This window comes from Balaenoptera ricei, chromosome 7 (assembly GCF_028023285.1).
Source record: "Balaenoptera ricei isolate mBalRic1 chromosome 7, mBalRic1.hap2, whole genome shotgun sequence".
NCBI classification, from domain to species: Eukaryota; Metazoa; Chordata; class Mammalia; order Artiodactyla; family Balaenopteridae; genus Balaenoptera; species Balaenoptera ricei.
In genome coordinates this window covers 86,852,126-86,873,153 of record NC_082645.1, presented here as the reverse complement: position 1 = coordinate 86,873,153, position 21,028 = coordinate 86,852,126, and the positions used below count along the sequence as shown (strand labels likewise).

General features: G+C 35.2%; 1 protein-coding gene across 1 annotated transcript in view; it reads right to left on the bottom strand.

Annotated features, from left to right (window-relative positions):
- C2CD6 (C2 calcium dependent domain containing 6) overlaps window positions 1-21,028 on the bottom strand; it is an 81,032-nt gene that overhangs the window by 45,234 nt on the left and 14,770 nt on the right. The window contains exons 2-4 of the mRNA XM_059928442.1: window positions 15,658-15,744; window positions 12,506-12,557; window positions 10,999-11,144 (exon numbers count right to left, since the gene is read on the bottom strand). Of these exons, the coding sequence (XP_059784425.1) occupies window positions 10,999-11,144; window positions 12,506-12,557; window positions 15,658-15,744 (285 nt within the window). The remainder of the gene's footprint in view (window positions 1-10,998; window positions 11,145-12,505; window positions 12,558-15,657; window positions 15,745-21,028) is intronic.

The following is a 21,028-nucleotide window of genomic DNA, read 5'->3' as shown; positions in this document are numbered from 1 at the left end:
CGCAGTGGCTTCTCTAGTTGCAGAGCACAAGCTCTAGGCCATGCGGCTTCAGTAGTTGCAGCATGCAGGCTCAGCAGTTGTGGCTCATGGGCTCCAGAACTCAGGCTCAGTAGTTGTGGCACATGGGCTTTAGTTGCTCCATGGCATGTGGGATCTTCCCAGAGCAGGGCTCGAACCCGTGTCCACTGCATTGGCAGGCAGATTCTTAATGACTGCGCCACCAGGGAAGTCCCATACTGGGGGACTTTAACACCCCACCTCCATCAATGGACGAATCATCCAGACGGAAAATCAATAAGGAAACACAGGCCTTAAAAGACACATTAGACCAGATGGACTTGATATTTTGATATAAATTGATATTTATAGAGCATTCCACCCAAAAGCAGCAGAATACACATTCTTCTCAAGTGCACATGGAACATTCTCCAGGACTGATCACATACTGCGTCACAAAGCAAGCCCCAATAAATTTAAGAAAACTGAAATCATATCAAGCAGTTTTTCTGACCACAACACCATGAGATTAGAAATCAACTACAAGAAAAAAACTGTAAAACATATAAACAGATGGAGGCTAAACAATATGCCACTAAACAACCAATGGATCACTGAAGAAATCAAAGAAGAATTTAAAAAATACCTAGAGACAAATGAAAAACTGGACAGCTACATGTAAAAGAATGAAATTAGAACACTCCCTAACACCATACACAAACATAAACTCCAAATGGATTAAAGACCTAAATGTAAGACCAGACACTATAAAACTCTTAGAGGAAAACATAGGAAAAACACTCTTTGACATAAACCACAGCAAGAACTTTTTTGACCCACCTCCTAGAGAAACAAAAATAAACAAATGGGACTTAAACATAAAAGCTTTTGCACAGCAAAGGAAACCATAAACAAGACAAAAAGACAACCCGCAGAATGGGAGAAAATATTTGCAAATGAAACAACAGACAAAGGATTAATCTCCAAAATATACAAACAGCTCATGGAGCTCAATATCAAAAAAACAAAAAATCCAGTTAAAAAATGTGCGGAAGACCTAAACAGACATTTCACCAAGGAAGACATACAGATGGCCAAGAGGCACATGAAAAGATGCTCAATGTCACTAATTATTAGAGAAATGCAAATCAAAACTACAATGAGGTATCACCTCACACTGGTCAGAATGGCCATCATCAAAAAATCTAGAAACAGTAAATGCTGGAAAGGGTGTGGTGCAAAGGGAACTCTCCTGCACTATTGGTGGGAATGTAAATTGATACAACCACTATGGAAAACAGTATGGAGATTCCTTAAAAATCTAAAAACAGAACTACCATATGACCCAGCAATCCCACTACTGGGCATATACGCTGAGAAAACCATAATTCAAAAAGAGTCATGTACCACAGTGTTCATTGCAGCTCTATTTACAATAGCCAAGACATGGAAGCAACCTAAATGTTCATCAACAGATGAATGGATAAAGAAGTTGTGGCACATATACACAATGGAATATTACTCAGCCATAAAAAGAAATGAAATTGAGTTACTTGTAGTGAGGTGGATGGACCCAGAGTCTATCACACAGAGTGAAGTAAGTCAGAAAGAGAAAAACAAATACCGTATGCTAACACATATATATGGAATCTAAAAAAAAAAAAAATGGTACTAATGAACCTAGTTGCAGGGTAGAAATAAAGATGTAGACATAGAGAATGGACTTGAGGACACGGGGTGCGAGAGGGAAGCTGGGGTGAAGTGAGAGTAGCATCGACATATATACACTACCGAATGTAAAATAGTTAGGCTAGTGGGAAGCAGCAGCATAGCACAGAGAGATCAGCTTGGTGCTTCGTGATGACCTAGAGGGGTGGGATAGGGAGGATGGAGGGAGGCTCAAGAGGGAAGGGATATGGGGACATATGTATGCATATGGCTGATTCACTTTGGTGTACAACAGAAACTAACACAGTATTGTGAAGCAATTATACTCCAATAAAGATCTATTTAAAAAAAAGATTAAAAAAATATAGAGACAAATGAAAACAAAAGCACAATGAACCAAAACCTATGGGACACAGCAAAAGCAGCTCTAAGAGGGAACTTTATAGTGATACAAGCTTACCTCAGGAAACAAGAAAAATCCCAAATAAAATCCTAATCTTACACCTAAAGCAACTAGAGAAAGAAGAACATACAAAACCCAAAGTTAGCAGAAGGAAAGAAATCATAAAGATCATAGCAGAAATAAATGAAATAGAGACAAATAAAACAACAGAAAAGATCAATGAAAGTAAAAGCTGGTTGTCTGAAAAGATAGAATTGATAAACCTTTAGCCACACTCTTCAAGAAAAAAGGTGGAGGGCTCAAATCAATAAAATTAGAAATGAAAAAGAAGAAGTTACAATGGACACCACAGAAACACGAAGGATCATAAGAGACTACTACAAGCAACTGTATGTCAGTAAAATGAACAACCTGGAAGAAATGGACAAATTCTTAGAAAGGTGCAGTCTCCCAAGTCTGAACCAGGACGAAATAGAAAATATGAACAGACACAATCACAAGTAGTAAAATTGAAACTGTGATTTAGAAAAAAACAAAAAAACTCTTGGGCTTCCCTGGTGGCGCAGTGTTTGAGAGTCTGCCTGCCAATGCAGGGGACACGGGTTCGAGCCCTGGTCTGGGAAGATCCCACATGCCGCAGCCCGTGAGCCACAATTACTGAGCCTGTGCGTCTGGAGCCTATGCTCTGCAACAGGAGAGGCCGCGATAGTGAGAGGCCTGTGCACCGCGATGAGGAATGGCCCCTGCTTGCCGCAACTGGAGAAAGCCCTCGCACAGAAACAAAGACACAACACAGCCAAAAATAAATAAATAAATAAATAAAATTAAAAAAAAACAACTCTCGTTTTGTTTATGGTTTCCTTTTCTGTGCAAAAGGTTTTAAGTATAATTAGGTCCCATTTGTTTATTTTTGTTTTTATTTCCATTACTCTAAGACATGGATCCAAAAAGATATTGCTGCAATTTATGTCAAAGAGTGTCTTGTCTATGTTTTCCTCTAGGAGTTTTATAGTATCTGGTCTTACATTTATGATAAAAACTCTGCAGAAAGTGGGCATAGAGGGAACATACCTTAGCATAATAAAGGCCATATATGACAAACCTACAGCTAACATCATACTCAATGGTTAAAGCTGAAAGCATTTCCTCCAAGATCAGGAACAAGACCAGGATGTCCACTTTCACCACTTTTATTCAACATAGTTTTTGGAAGTCCTAGCCATGGCAATCAGAGAAGAAAAACAAATTTAAAGAATCTGAATTGGAAAAGAAGTAAAACTGTCACTGTTTGCAGATGACATGATACTATACAGAGAAAATCCTAAAGATGCTACCAGAAAACTACTAGAGCTCATCAATGAATTTGGTAAAGTTAAAAAATTAATACACAGAAATCTGTTACATTTCTATACACTAACAATGAAAGATAAGAAAGAGAAATTCAAGAAACAGTCCTATTTACAATTGCATCAAAAAGAATAAAATAAACCTACCTAAGGAGGCAAAAGACCTGTACTCTGAAAACTGTAAGACGCTGATGAAAGAAATTGAAGATGACACAAACAGATGGAAAGATATACCATGCCCTTGGATTGGAAGAATCAATATTGTCAAAATGACTATACTACCCAAAGCAATCTACAGATTCAATGCAATCCCTATCAAATTACCAATGGCGTTTTTCACAGAACTAGAGCAAAAATTCTCAAAATTTGTATGGAGACACAAAAGACCGCAAATAGCCAAAGCAATCTTGAGAAAGAAAAATGGAGCTGAAGGAATCAGGCTGCCTGACTTCAGACTATACTACAAAGCTACAGTAATCAAAACAGTATGGTACTGGCACAGAAACAGAAATATAGATCAATGGAACATGATAGAAAGTCCAGAAATAAATGCATGCACCTATGTTCAATTATTTTATGACAAAGGGGGCAAGAGTATACAGTGGAGAAAAGATAGTCTCTTTAATAAATGGTGCTGGGAAAACTAGACAGCTACATGTAAAAAAATGAAATTAGGACATTCTCTAACACCATAAACAAAAATAAACTCAAAATGAATTAAAGACCTAAATGTAAGACTGGATCCTAAAACATAGGCAGAACTCTCTTTGACACAAATCACAATATCTTTTTCAATCCGTCTCTTAGAGTAATGGAAATAAAAACAAAAATAAACAAATGGGATATAATTAAACTCAAAAGCTTTTGCACAGCACGGAAACCATAAACAAAACGAAAAGACAACCCACAGAATGGAAGAAAATATTTACAAACGATGAGGCTGACAAGGGATCAATCTCCAAAATTTACAAACAGCTCATGCAGCTCAATAACAAAAAAACAAACAACCCAATCAAGAAAATGGGCAGAAGACCTAAATCGACATTTCTCCAAAGAAGACAAACAGATGGCCAAGAGGCATATGAAAAGATGCTCAACATCGCTAATTATTAAAGAAATGCAAATCAAAATTACAATGAGGTATCACCTCAAACCAGTCACAATGGCCATCATCAAAAAGTCTACAGACAATAAATGCTGGAGAGGGTGTGGAGAAAAGGGAACCCTCTTGCACTGTTGGTGGGAATGTAAATCAGTACAGCCACTGTGGAGAACAGTATGGAGGTTCCTTAAAAAACTAAAAATAGAGCTACCATATGATCCAGCAATCCCACTCCTGGGCATATATCCAGAGAAAAACAAATACTTGAAAGGATTACATGCATGCCAATGTTCACTGCAGCGCTGTTTACAATAGCCAAGACATGGAAGCAACCTAAATGTCCATCAATGAAGGAATGGATAAAGAAGATGTAGTACATATATACAATGGAATATTACTCAGCCATTAAAAAGCATGAAATAATGCCATTAGTGGCAACATGGATGGACCTGGAGATTATCATACTAAATGAAGTGAGAAAGACAAATATCATATGATATCCCTTATATGTGAAATCTAAAAAAAAATATACAAATGAACTTATTTACAAAACAGAAACAGACTCAGAGACTTAGAGAATGAAATTGTGGTTACCACAGGGAAAGGGTGTGGAGGGAGGGACAGACTGGGAGTTTGGGACTGACATGTACAGACTGCTATATTTAGAATAGATAACCAGCAAGGACCTACTGTATAGCACAGGGAACGCTGCTCAATATTCTGTAATAAGGACCTCCCTGGTGGCACAGTGGTTAAGAATCCATTGCCAATATAGGGGACACAGGTTCGTTCCCTGATCCAGGGAGATCCCACAGAGACACGAAGGCTGTGTGCCACAACTACTGAGCCTGTGCTCTAGAGCCCATGAGCCACAACTACAGAGCCCACATGCCACAGCTACTGAAGCCCACATGCCTAGAGCCTACGCTCCACAACAAGAGAAGCCACCACAGGGAGAAACCCATGCACCATAACAAAGAGTAGCCCCAGTCGCCGGCAACTAGAGAAAGCCCGTGCGCAGCAACGAGGACCCAACACAGCCAAAAATTAATTAATTAATTAAAAAATATTCTGTAATAACCTAAATGGGAAAAGAATTTGAAAAATAGATACATGTATATGTAAAACTGAATCACTTTGCTGTATATCTGAAACTAACACAACATTGTTAATCAACTATACTCCAATATATAACTTAAAAAATTTAAATGTATATATGTAAAAAAAAACACCAGTCTAGTCTTTTGGAGAACATTTCTAAAATAGTCTTTTTATTTATTTTCTTCTTTTTAATAGTCTTTTATTTTTACCCATATATTTACCATTACCAGTGTTCTTCATTCCTTCCTGTGAGTCTGGACTTCCATTTGGGATAAACGTTCCTTTGATGTTTATTAAAATGACACAAACCCTCAGCTTTTGTCTTTCACAGTCTTTTTGGAGAATATTTTCATTGGATTTAGAAATCTAGGTTGACCTTATTTTTACCACTTGAAAGACGGCATTCCCTTGACACCTGACCTCCACTTTTTAAAAAATTTTATTTATTTATTTATTTATTTGGCTGTGTCAGGTCTTAGTTGAGGTATGCAGGATATTCGTTGCGGCACGTGGGATCTTTTGTTGTGGTACACAGGTTCTTTGTTGGGGCACACGGGCTCTAGTGCATGTGGGCTCAGTAGTTGTGGCGCACAGGCTTAGTTGCCCCGTGGCACATGGGATCTTAGTTGCCCAACCTGGGATCGAACCCATGTCCCCTGCATTGGAAGGCAGATTCTTAACCACTGGACCACCAGGGTAGTCCCTGACCTCCACTGTTTTTGATGGGAAGTATGCTGTTATTCTTACTGTTGTTCACTTGAATGTCATGTGTTTTTTTCCCTCTGGCTACCTTTAAGATTTTCTTTTTAGCAGTTTGACTATGATGTATTTTGGTGTGATCATCTTTGTACTTATTCTGCTTGAGGTTCACTGAGTTTCTTGAATCTATAGATTGATGTCTTTCATCAACTTTGGAAAATGTTTAGCAGAGAAAATTCTAAAATATTAAATAACTCTAAATACTTCTTCTAATTTCCTTCTGGCATGTAATTACACATCTATAAATTGAGTGATGTTGCCCACTGGTCTCTTCCATTTTTCAATCTTTTTTCTCTCTGAGCCTCAATTTGAATGATTTCTATTGACTTGGCTTTCAGTTAACAGATCCTTCTGTTCTGTTCAGAATGCTTTGAAACATTTCAAATGAATTTTTCATGTCAATATTATATTTTTCATATCTAGAATCTCCATTTGGTTCTTTTTAGTTTCCATTCTCTTCAAAATTCCCATTGTGATCATCCATTTTGTCCTCCTTTTCCACTTTGACACATTTATGATAGTTATAACGTTCCAGTCTGCAGATTCAAACATTTGCGTCACCTGGGGGTTTAGCCCTATTGTCTGTTTTTATTTCCCTATGAATAGCAATTTTTTATTATATGATGGGCATTGTGAAGGATATGTAATAGAGACTCTGGGTTTTTATATCTTCCTCTAAGAACTACTGAGTTCTTTTCTGGAAGGCAATCAACTACTGGAAGATCATCTTGATTCTATGAAAAAGTTTGAGGATAGGTCTGTTTCAGTTTTTGTCCTTAGTCCTAGTAGGTTTAACCCTTACTCTTAGGACATGATCCTTATTCTAAGACCTGGCCTTTCTGGGATCTCAACTGAATACTGAGAATGTTCAACAAGGTCTCTCCACTTTAGCTGCATCAGACTCCAATGACTCTGAATTTGTGACTTCTGAAATCTCTATTCAGCTCTCAGCTCTCCAGCACTTGTTCTTTGTAATTTCTCCTACAAACTCCCCTTGCACGTGCACACTTTAGGATCCAGCCAAGAACCTGAGTGGAAAACCTTCACAGATTACTAGGGCTCCTTATCTGCTGCTCCCTCCTCTCTAGTACCCTGCTTTACAAATTCCAGCCACCTTAGCAGGCCAAAACTCATCTGTTTCCTCTGCTCAGCCTCTGCTTCCTCCACCCAGAAAGACTGTTACTTTCTGCTTGGGTTTCATTTCTCTGTGCCAGATTTGCTGCCAGACAGAAAGCTATTGTAAACATGGAGCTCACCTCTTGTGCTTCCCTTCTCTTAAGGATTGCAGCCCTCCAATTCCCATTGTCAAATACCATAAAATAGTTGCTTCATATATTTTACTAGTTTTAGGGTTGTTTAGAAGAGTAAATCTAATATCAGCTTCTCCAGCATGGCCAGAACAGAAATCCTCTACTATTCATTCTTTGATATGAGTTTTGTTTTAACATCACTTACCCAACAGCTTTCCAGAACAATTAAACTAGGTTAAATCCACTTGCTATTCCTTTTTATTTTTTGGTTTGTATGTTTTTATTTTTAACCTAGATCTACTTTGTACGCTTTAGCAAATTAAAGTCCTAAAGTATATACAGTATAATTTTATTTTATCCTAGTTAGGTAGTACATAGTCTAAAAGTCAAACAGTTTTACAATGGCTAAACCAAAGAAATGTTTTTTCTCCCACTTGTATTCACCATTTTTTCCCCTATATTTTATGATGTTTCAACATCTTAAAAAGCTTGCTGGCCAGAGAGAGAATTTCCCTCCCTGGGCTAGCCAGATCCTAGAGATAGCAAAAGGCTTGGCTTGATAGTAGCACATCTTTCATAGGCTAACTAACCAATCTCAAGTCTATAGCCCTAACCACCTCCTTATCTCTCATATGGAACCAATATTTCCCCTGCCCTAAATCATCCCAGGGCCAGGTACCAGGCAACTAGAGACTATACTACAGCCCACAGCCTGTTGTAATTATTCAGATTAGTCAATTCTAAACTGTTGAATTCCACTCTGCATTACCTTTCTCAAGGAAACCCCAATAAAGGCTTTGGCTTGGGCTCTCCCCTTGTTTCCGTCTTCTGCCTCCTGACCACCCTGAAACTTCCCCTGGGGCCTTGTGTGGTCTGGTGTGGTGTGTCCCTTTTTCTCAGGAAATATAAATAATAAATTCTTCTTTCAATGGCATTACCCTCTCTATGTCATCATTCAGTCATACCTCCATAAATTCGATCCCAGGTATAATTTAGTACACTACCCAACCCACTACCTAATTTTCACTCTTCAGAAGCCACCTTTCAACCTTTTTAAGGGATTTCTCTGGTTTTTGGCATAAAATCATGTTACTAATTTTTTTTTCTTTTTAGTTTTTAGATACTATATATTTTTTTAACTGAAGTATAGTTGATGCATAATATTATATAAAGTACAGGTGTACAATACAGTGATTCACAGTTTTTAAAGGTTATACTCCATTTATAGCTATTATAAAATATTTGCTATAGTCCCCATATTGTACAATATATCTTTGTAGCTTGTTCTATACCTAATAGTTTGTAGCTCTTAATTCCCCATCCCTATTTTGCCCCTCCCCCTTCCCTCTCCCCACTGGTAACCACTAGTTGGTTCTCTGTATCTGAGTCTTCTTCTTTTTTGTTATATTCACTAGTTTGTTGTACTTTTTAGATCTCACATATAAATGATATCATATAGTATTTGTCTTTCCTGACTTATTTTACTTAGCATAAAGCCCTCCAAGTCCATCTGTGTTGCTGCAAATGGTAAAATTTCATTCTTTTCTTATGGCTGAGTAGTATTCCATTGTGTGTATGTACATGTATATATGTATGTATGTATATATATCTTCTTTATCCATTCATCTGTTGATGGACATTTAGGTTGCTTCCATATCTTGGCTACTGTAAATAATGCTACTATGAACATTGAAGTCATGTATATATCATCTACTGAATGCTTATTGTGGAAGAAAAATATTCACTCTCAACATCCTCCTCCCACAATTTTCACGTTTCTTTTCCCCTCAGTCCTCCAGTATATTATATATCATTTTTTTGTTAGAATAATACTTAGTGTTTATATTATTATGTACATGTAACTATTTTTCAGGGTTTAATAATATACTTACAATGATCGTATTTCTTGCCCTGTATCATTTTTTAATTTCCCTGGAGTTAATATGTGTCTTGCTTTTTTTATGTTTTTTTGTTTGCTTGTACAATTTTCTATGTAAATATTACTAGGTCATTCCCAAACTTTCCATTAGAGTTCCACTAAAACTCTCCTCTTATTATACTCAAACTAATAGCTCCTATTAAAATAAATATAGGAAAAATATTTTGATTATGCTAAAAATCACCCTATTAATTTATATTGTTTTCCAGTATTAATTTCAAGTTTTATTTAAATGGACATATAGCCACAAAATTATTGAAAACTTGGCAATGAAGTCTAGGAAAATTATTGGCAAAGTAAAAGAAATAATATGGATTGCCTCTAGCAAAACAATGCTTTTTTTAAAAACTATGTTTAAAGGACTATCTTCAATACTCAACACTTAAGCAAAATGAAGTTTGAAAAAAAATATATATATACGTATATATGGTATAGAGGAAATGTTTTAGGATTTCACTAAAATTCAACTAATGTAATAAAACTATCAGGAAACAACTGGACTAATCAAGGAATCCTACAGCTAAATGAAATACTGTCACTCATTTTAAAGACCACTCTGAGATACATTTAAGATTCTAAGAAGCTTAACTGTAAACAGAAGCAAACTCAGCATAGCAAGCTCTGGTGTGAGAGGTGGCTTAATGAAGCCAGTTTGAAGCCAGACTGACTGCATTCTCAGCTCCACCAATTACTAGTTCTATGACCTTAAGAAAGTTCTTTAAACCTTATAGTATCTGTTTCCTCATCTGCAAAATAAAGATGATAGTAAGAGTATATATATATTTTCAAGGGTTATAAAGACTAAATAAGCTAATCCATGCGAAAGTAATTAGAGAGAGTCTATATAAGAAGAACGGAGAGAGGGAAAGGAGAAGGAGATGAAAAAAAAAAGGTGTGCTATGCACTGAACGTTTGTGTCCCCTCAAAATTCATATGTTGAAGCCTAAATCTCCAATGTGACGGTATTTGTAGGTGGTGTGTTTGGGAGGTCACTAGGTCATGAGAATGGAGCCCTCATGAATCTGATTACTGTCCTTATAAGGAACTTCTCACCTTCCAGAAAGGTGAGAAATAAAGGTTTGTTGTTTAAGCCACCCAGTCTGTGGTAATTTGTTATAGTAGCCCACGCTGACTAAGGCAGGTGTAAGAGGGCAAATGGGAGGGGAAGACTAAGACAGAGAAAAATGCATCCATGTGTGATAAACACTGACAGCAAGATCTCAGAGAAGAACACCATGATTATGTATTCTACAGTAAACTGTAAAAACATCAATATAGCCTATAATACAGAAATAAAATACTGTAAAGTATCAAATAAAAGAACATTGCTTTTGTTTCTTTCCTGTCCCCTAGAAAAAAAAGATATTATTAGTGTAGAACGTTTGAAACTATAAAAATGCATTCTTTTATTTAGAAGAGAAATTTAACATTACCTGTACAGAAAAATATTTCACTTCATCAAATGTAATTACAGTGTCCTCTTCATTGTTTGGGGGTAGCAAGCTACACTTTTTTGTACATTTCACCACGTTGTTAATAGAGACACGAATGAACAAATTACTGTAATGTTGTAAACCGACTGAAAATACATATTTAGGAAGCAAATTTTGTTGTAATTGAACAGTAACATATTGTAAAATTAATCCATTAAACAATTCAGGCCAAAACCTAAGAATCAATCAAATAAAGAAAGAAATTATAGAGCATATTAAACAATAAGGAAAGTCTTTTAAAATAGTATTTTTGCCCATCAGTGGTAGGTACAATATAAGTAGGAAAAGAAGGTTGATTCTTCCTTAAATTACTTCTCATACTTTTATCCTCACATTTCCATTATAATTCTTTTGCAAATTTTCCTATATATTATTTTTAAGGTGACTAAACATTTCCAACACATACTTGAAAATTTTTTTCTAAGCCTAATTACATAGAAATTTAAAACTTCAAAAAATATGTCACTTCAGAGTAATTTATTCTTAATTTTAGGACAACAAAATTTAAAGCAGCATTCTACTTTGTAATTCACTTCACTATATACTTCACTTATACTATATTGGTCTGTATTTTTATCTTTCATAGCACTCCATGAATTAAAACGATTTTGTTTTATGATTTAATTATCTTCAAAACTCTATTTAGAATTCTCTTCAATAGTTCACTTTATATACAAAAGAAACATCAAGTCTTCATAATGAGACTGGTTTTATGCCATGACAGATCTAATAATAAGCATTCAGCTTATAAAGGCACCGAGAAAAATAAACCCTTTAAACAATGTTTGAGAAGCATAGTTATTAATTAGAAATAAATTAGTATTATCATCCAAGAAGATATGTATATTTTCTTTAACTTATATGATGATCGAGGTGGATTACAGATAGCTAAAAATCTTTTGTCACTCTCCACATCAAAAAGTGGAGTTTATTTTCCTCTGCTCTTGAATCTGGCCTGCTCCTGTGACTACTTTAACATGCAACTGACGTGACCAGGGCTGAGGCTAGGATAGGGTGGCACTACCCAGGGTACGAAATTTAAGTGGACACCAAAAACTTCAGTAATCAATATTTTAATGTAATATTTTTAAATCAGAATTAATGCAGAAAAAAATGTTTAATGATGAAAGACAAGACCCTAGGACTACATGGAAAGAAAGGTCTAATCCTTTCAGCATCTCCGCTAAGTCCAGTCTTTCAGGCATTCTCACTAAGGCACCAGACATGTAAATGAGCCATTTTAGGTATCCCAGCCCTTTTGAACTGCAGCCCCTGCTGTGATAATGTGAAGCAGAAGAACCACCAGTGAACGTACAGATAGTGATTGGTAATAAAATGGTTAATGTTTTAAGCCACTGAGTCTTAGAGTGTTTTGCAAGGCAGCAATATATAACAGAAACACTGATATATGATCACAGTATGGTTCTTAAATTGAAAGAAAGGATACTCTTAGGCGTAAAATGTTTGCAGTTCTTTACATGAATGGCTAGGCAGCCAACCTATAACAATCAAAATAAAAACACAGCGAATTAATTTTTAAAAGTTAACTTTTCTTCCATTTTACTCTCACCAAACTACATTTTTTTTAAAGTTTCACTTTGTTAGTTTTTCTCATTAGAAATATTTTTTCTTATTAGAAATATCTAGTTGCAGAAAACACCAGAAAGCAGAAAAATAGGCAAGATTTGTTCAAAGTAAACTTAAAACAAACAAGAATACAAAGAAAAAAATGGTTCATTTATTAACTTCAATCCAACTGTCACTCTTTGAATCATTTTGATTTTACATTAGGTGAGAAGTGATACAACACAGCATCTTGCATATAATAAGAAATATGCCTTGCTTCAGATAAGCTTTTTTAACCAGTATCCTAAAACCACTTTATTCATTCAACAATCATTCACTGCCTATAATATGACAAGGGCTGTGAAATATCATTCTCTCTTGTACAAAGTGTTTCCAAATGTTAAGGAAAATTGTATCTTGTGTTTAACCATAAAATCAAGTACAAAATTAATACAGGAATACTTGAATACTAATATGCAGTATTAGCCAAATGTAAGCCATCTGATCTTAATTCAGCCATGTTTGGTCTTAAAAGCCAAGTAAAAACAAGAGCAATATTATATTAAATATCTGTGAAACAAAAAAAATGGCCCAATAGTAGTTTTAAATATAGTGTAAGTAATTTTAAGGATTTGGTTTTAGAACAATGCAGAAAAAGAAGTTAGCACTCAATATTTAATTAAAAGACTACTGTATCTGAATGATGAAATTCTAAAGAAGAAAATATTGTGGTCTGCTTCTTAGAGAGACATAAGTATAAAATGTTATGTTAAAAGAAAGGTTCTAATCTAGGTGAGACTTAAAATGGTATTGCCACAGGAAAGTCCATGAATCACTGTTTACTTCTTAAAATTGGGTGCACACAAGGAGGGTAAAACAGGGAAATATAGCTATAATTTTGTTTTGCATAATTCTAAATATAAAAATTCTGTCATAAATCACTGACTGCCTGCCAAGTATCTCAGCATGAAGCCATCAGCAACTATCCTAATTTTCCTTATATTTCAATAGCTTTTTATACTTTTACATAAGAGATCCATATAATATAAAAAAGAGAATAAATTTCTATTCAAGTATAGAAAAAGATTTAACATTCAAAACCATAATGATGGGACTTCCCTGGTGGCGCAGTGGTTAAGAATTTGCCTGCCAATGCAGGGGACACGGGTTTGATCCCTGGTCCGGGAAGATCCCATATGCCATGGAGCAACTAAGCCCGCATGCCACAACTACTGAGCCTGCACTCTAGAGCCCTCAAGCCACAACTACTGAGCCCGTGCGCTGCAACTACTGAAGCTCGCACGCTCTAGGGCCTGCGTGCCGCAACTACTGAGCCTGCATGCTGCAACTACTGAAGCCTGTGAGCCTAAAGCCCATGCTCCGCAACAAGAAAAGCCACCACAATAAGAAGCCCGTGCACCACAACGAAAAGTAGCCCCTGCTCGCTGCAACTAGAGAAAGCCCAGGCACAGCAACGAAGACCCAATGCAGCCAAAAACAAACAAACAAATAAAAAAATCAAAACAAAAACCATAATGATGACCATTCACAGGTTGCAGAAAACAAATGTTGCCACAGATTGTGAGACCCATCTGTGGCCCAAAGCAATAACCCTGTCAACACCTTGACCCCTGAAACACTCTCAAACATGCACTTAAAACAGGAAGGCAACCACAGCTGTTCACAAAAGTACTTTATGTGCTCAATTTTAAGACATCTTTTTCATTTTTTTCTGAAAATGGGATATGATTATTAGAAATAGAAGTAGTGGGTTGTGATGTAGTTATCATGGCCTACACATGCACCAACTTTGCCAAATCACAGAACATTCAAAGAGAAGGTGATGTGGCTGAATCACACACTGGGAGGAGCCATCAGTCACATGCCAAACATCTCTCTGTCAAAACTTCCAGCTAACTCTTAAGAGAAGCTTTTTGATGTCTAGCAATATGCAATTCAAATAAGGAAAATATGAACTATAAGGTTAGGAACTGTGGGAGAAATAAAAAGATTCTTCAAAATGTGAGTTCTAAAGAGACGCAGAAGTCATATTCAAGAATATGGATTACAGAAATTAGTATGTCAACATAGTGACATGCATAATAGTTTATGGCCAAAAGTGATTTCAAAGAATCTTTTCTAAGTTTAGAGTTGGACAGTGAAGGCTTATACTTCAACTTTGATTATGATAGAGGGAAGAAAGTGTTATATAATTTTATGAGTAAGGTACACCACGGTCATTCTGTAAAAACAAAAATGTATACATAAATTATTCTTATTTCCCCCTAAAAAGGTGGTGTTAAATTCATCATATATTTTTTAATCAAGAAAATGTATTAGTACACAATAGGAACTAGAGAAGAGACACAAGAGAAACTCTCATTTCACACCCACTAATTCTTCTAATAGTGTTTAGAAAATAAAGGTAACTGTGAAAGAATACCACAATATTTGATAGTTCTAAACATAGAGAGATCCTCACAGCCTATACTCTCTCTATAGCACCCAAAAGAGAAAACAGACTTTTCTGGTTCTCAGCCTAGATATTAGGTCCCACCTGTGTATGTACATGTATGATTGATGAGTATGTTTGTTTTTGTTTCTATGGTTTATTATTTTTTGGATGAGGGAGAGATGTGGGATCCATTATCACTCAAAGGTCCCTAAATCTGACAAAAATATAATTATCTGAAGAGTTTAACAAAAATACTGGTTCCTAGGCCCTATTCTCAGTTTCTAAGTTAGCAGATCTTAAGTGGGGCCCAAGAATCAATGTTTTAAAAAAGTATCCCAGGTAATTCTGATGTAACTAGCATTTGGGAATCCCTAGTAGAGACTTTTTTTCTGTGAATCAGGATGTTTTCCATAATTTCAGTGATTATTAGAATGCTTTTCTGACTCATAAAAATGAAAAATTCATGAATATGTTTATCAGAGAGGACCATTTTCTACACATGCTTTTTGACATTAAATAGTTTTCATATGAAATAAAAAATAATTTGTACAGGTTTACTGAGGTTTAGTCATACATACCACATCCCCAAATGGCACCAAAGTTGGTGCCTCAGGTGTTACTTCTAGTTCTTTACTTTCAGACCCTTTAAGAGTTTTTCTCAGCATCTACAATGTAAATAAACTAATTTAAGACTTTATAAGGCAGAGAAGAATATAATTAGAAAAGATATTATACTTCAACAAAAATTTTATGAGCATCTAGTATCAGGTATTATATATTTTATAACTTATATTCTATGACTTGAAAACTCATCTCTACCCTCACTAAGTTTATCATTAAGTTAGCAGAGAAACGAAATCTGTACAATTAAATATAAAATAATTAAGGGAATTATGAGAGAGGAGAGAAGTACATAATAGCATAAACAATGAGTTCTTGTTAACTAAAAATGATGGTCTTAATCTAATGTGGACTAGGTCCTGTATCCCACAAATGGCAGTAATTCTGCTTGCAAATTATTCCAATATTCCTTCAGTCATCAGCCACTGAAGGAACTGGAATTTAATCCTTTGGAATAGTAGGTACAGTGGAAAGGAGTAATGAACAGATGGCTTTTGGGTTTTGGTTGTGTGATTTCATCCAGAGTAACCCTACTAACTAATATTTCTGGGCTAATAATTAACTTTGCTCTTAAGGGCTCTGGTCACAACACATAATGGTTAGCGTTTAAAAATTACAAGATATTTTAATATAGCTTTGTATAGTAAAGTAAAGAGAAAGGGATGGGAGGGGAAAGGAGAGGAAGGCTGAGGGGAACAGTGAACAAACCGTCTATTAAAAATCTAACCTGAAAAGCAGAATTGTATTTATTCCCAACTTTTGCTGAACTTGAATCAACATGGCCTTATTTATAAACAATAATTTCCCAGGAATCTTTGTCGTTATGTGTCTTTCAAGAATCACTTGTTTAATTTTTATAGTATGTAATAATTCCTTATTATGCTGAAAATTTTGTTTTAAAGTATAAAACAAATACTTTCAGTGTACTGAAAACATTTGTTTTATACATCTTGGATCATTTTGTTATTGCTGCACCTGACTGGCTTAATGTGTTTTTTTTTTAATATATATGATTAAATCATAGGTTAAGCTAACTGAACGACAACTACTGTACAAAAATTGTTGTATTTTTTGTATTGTTGCAAATACAAAACAACAATTGTTGCAAAAATATCAATCTGTGGACAGTGTATGTGTATTTAATATGGAACCTCATATTTTCTAACGTTTTAATGATCTTATTATGGAAGTCTACTTTGAATACGCATTTTAATAAATACAAAATAATTGGGGAAAAATCCTTTAGAATACTAATACTCAATTTATCCTTAACAACCTGGTATTTTATACTTAACAATCCCTCATTTTCTTACCTTTTTACTTTTCCTTCCTCACATGAGCAGAGCTCTCCTCAATGGCAGCAGCATGAACAAAACAACTCTTTGCCAAAATTCTATTAGAACCTTGAACAAAACTTCTAAAGGCTAGTCTCATAAAGCCTCTGATACCATCTAGAATTTCTCCTGAACCTGCAGAGAATTTTAATTTCAGTTAATTCCACTATGCCTTACCTCTCTGCTGCTTTTGGCCCCCAAAAGCAGAAGTTCCTCGTGGCACTTCTATTTTAAAGTCTGAACATTCACTCACATTGCTCTGCACTTCCTCCCCAATGGCCTTTCTGGCCCACTCTCCCCCATTCCACAGTTTCTTTGAAAACCTACTAGCCTACATGATTACCTTTTCCTAGGATGCTCCCACTCCTAGCACTAATGGCAAGCTCACTATCCTTACATCAATTAACATTCACTAATGTGCTGGCAGGACTATATGCCTGGCACTTTGCTGATTCCAGCTTGAGACGTTCCTGCCCTTCAGAAGTTCAGGCTGGTGTTGAAGACAGGTAACAAAACAATGACAGTTTCACTATAAGAAAAACAAATGCTGAGAAGAGAGAGTTTTATCTTTACTCATTCTCTGCACAGATCTTATACATGGAAAAAGAATGATTTATTCGATTGGTCAGACACTGCCATTCATTGTACAAGCTACAGGTGCATGGAATTCTTAAGTCTAAAAGAGATGTTTTAAATCGTCTTTTTCCCTGCCCAAGCTTGGGAGCAATGACTCCTTTTCACACTCTGTGGTTCTCTGACCCCATGAAACAAGACCACTCACAGCAGGAACCAAGGATTATTCTCTAGAGTAGCAGAAGAAAATATTAGAATTTTCCAACTTCTTTAACAAGTAAGAAAGTAAGCACATACAGACGACTATAAGCAGTAGACAAATATTCTAAGTAAAAGTGTGAGTTTCACACTCAGAGGGGTTCATATCAGTGCCCTCATGCTTTCAGGGTATTGCGTTTGCTAGTTAAGTGGGTTGACCAATTACATTAAGTAGTAGAATATTTAGTCTGCTTTGCAGATAGATGAGAACTGATCGCAAGAAATTTCATGGCAAAGCATTTTAAAAAGTTGGCAAACAAAGATGCATCATGCAGTTTGGTTTTACAAAAAGATAAATGTTGCAATTTGCTAAACTCTTCTGTGAGGACTGTCAGTAGTATATAAACTAGCAAATATTTAAAAATATATACTTCTCTGTCCTTTCAGAGTAAGGTGGTGACATTTTAATGAGTGTGAAAATAACTATCTTTTTGAAATAAACTCATGTTAAGATAAGAACATCTTAAAAACTATTGGAAATATCTCCTTTTAATGTAATTTTATATGTGTGCAAATGTGTTATGAGTAGCCTAGAAGCTCACAGTATCACACTTTAAAAACTTAGAAACACTTTCCTTATTTGTTTAAAAATCTCACAAATGAAGAGTTTCAGCAGGTTAACAGACCATTTTTCCTTTTAAATATAAAAAAAATGCAATGCCTTCCAAAGAGTTTACCGGAACTAATTAATCAGAGAAGTAACATTTTACTCAAAAAATGTGAGCTAAAAACTTTGAATAACATAATAGAAAAGAAAAATAAGTACTGTGATTTACTAGGCTCAACCAAGATGCATCTCTTCCATTTGGAATTTCAAATCTTTAAAGGCACCTTTTTCAAATATAACAGCATTAAAAACCAAATACTGAAATAAATTTGCCTTAGAACCAGACCTTCAAATCACTACATCACAAAGTATTAAATCATGCTTTTCTAAATAAAATAAAATTCAAAAATTAAAAAAAAATCATGCTTTTCAAAAACAGTGATGCTTACTGAGTTCTGTACCACTAATAAACAAAATGTAATTAAAATCGTTTTTAGAAGTATTGCTTATTTATCATTTTTAATTTTTGTATATTATAGAATTTATTAAGTAAATTGCAGTACATTTATGTAATATATAAATAAATATACAAAACACTGGTGATAAATGTTCATATGTTTTTTATTGATAAGATTGTGCAATCAAAGAAATTTGGAGAATACTGCTAAAAAGTCACATCTAGATGCCTATGCCTCACTTTCCTAAATCTGTCTTTCTGGAGGCTTTAAGCTGCCAGTTCCCATGTGTATGCACACCTAGGCACAGTCTACTCAGAATGAAGGAGGTTCACTTTCTCCATTCGATAGCTCCACTGCCTTCAATATGAGATGGAGGTAAGAATTCCATAATAGTTTTCAGTTTTGACTCATCACCAGAAAGTCTTGGATAAAGCTGATATACTTAGTTCCCTATTTGGCTGTCCACTTTTCTGAAAATACTAATGGTCACAACTCTGAAGCAAAAGAGGAACAAAGGTTAATATTCCAGTACCAAGCCACATTCAGGATGCCTACAAACTCTCTCTTAAACATAGGGCAAATAAGGGGAGTGAGGAGAAAGAGTGTTAGGGAAGGAGATGATGATACTTCAAGTGGGTCTGAAGAAGTAAAAAATTAAGAACTCGGGGGAGAGGCGCCTACACAAAATAAATAAGTGTAAAAGCATAAAGAAGCAAGGCACAGTTTATATTATGCCATATTTATATACTACACATAAGTATATTACACTTAAGTATACATGCTTATATGTAAATAAGTATACATACATATAAATATATTATTTTATATATATATTATATAACATATAAGTTTATATTATACATAAGTATACTATATATATATAATTCATTTCCTCAAATTGAGCTATAGTTTCATGCAATCAAAATCAAAGTCCCAACAAGTCTTCCTATGGAAACTGATGAGCTTTTCCAAGACAATCTCAAAGAAGAAAAACAGGATGACATACTTAAAAATTAAAGAAATAAAAATATTATTTCTTAATCTCTAATGGCATTAGCACAAGGATAGACAAATGCACCAAAGAAACTGTTTAGAGAGTCTGGAAACAGACCCACACATTTATGGACACTTCACTTGTGACAAGGATGGAACTACAGAATAGTGGGTCAAAAACACTCTCAACTGGGTTAAATAGAAATCGCCACACAAAAGAAAGAAGGAAGGAAGGAAAGAAAGAAAGGAACGAAGGAAGGAAGGAAGGCAGGCAAGAAAGAAAGAAAGAAAGAAAGAGGGAGGGAGGGAAGGAGGAAAAGAGAGAGGGAGAGAAGAAAAAAAGAAAAGAACAAAAGGAAAAAAGAGAGGAAAAAAGACCTGACTTGTACCTCACAGTACACACACACAAAATCAGTCACAGGTGAATTTGTAGATCTCAATGTGAAAGGAAAAACAAATAGAAGACAATATAGGAGAATATTTCCATGACATTGGGGTAGAAGATTTCTAAAACAGAACACAAAGAGCAAAAAACACAAAGAAAAAGTTTGATACATTAAACTACATTAAATTTAATAACTTCTACTTATGAAAAGGACACCATTAAGAAAGTGAAAACATAAGCCACTGACTGATTTTCGCAACATGTTTAGTATAACTGACAAAGGGCCTATAAAGAATGTATACACAAATTTATACAAACTAATAAGAAAAAGGCAGACAATACAACAGAATAATGGGGAACATACTTGAACAGGCACTTCACAGAAGAGTTATAAGATCGCTAATAATCATTTGGAAGGGAACTCACCCTCATTAGTCATCAGGAAAATGAAAGTTAATACCACAAAGAGATACCACTACACATCCCTGAGATGGCTAACCATAAAGAGACTGACACTGTCAAGTGGAAGGATTTGGAGTATCTAGAACTCTTATACACTGCCAGTGGGAATATAAGTTCTTATATTCTCTTTGAAAAATTCTTTGGTATTTTGTACTGAAGTTGAACATATACATAATAATGACCCAGAAATTCCATTCCTAGATATATTCCCAGCAGAATGTAGGCATATGTATAACATGTACAAGAATGTTTAAAACTATTATTCATCATAGCCAAAAAATAGAAACAACCCAAATATTCATTAACAATAGAATGGCT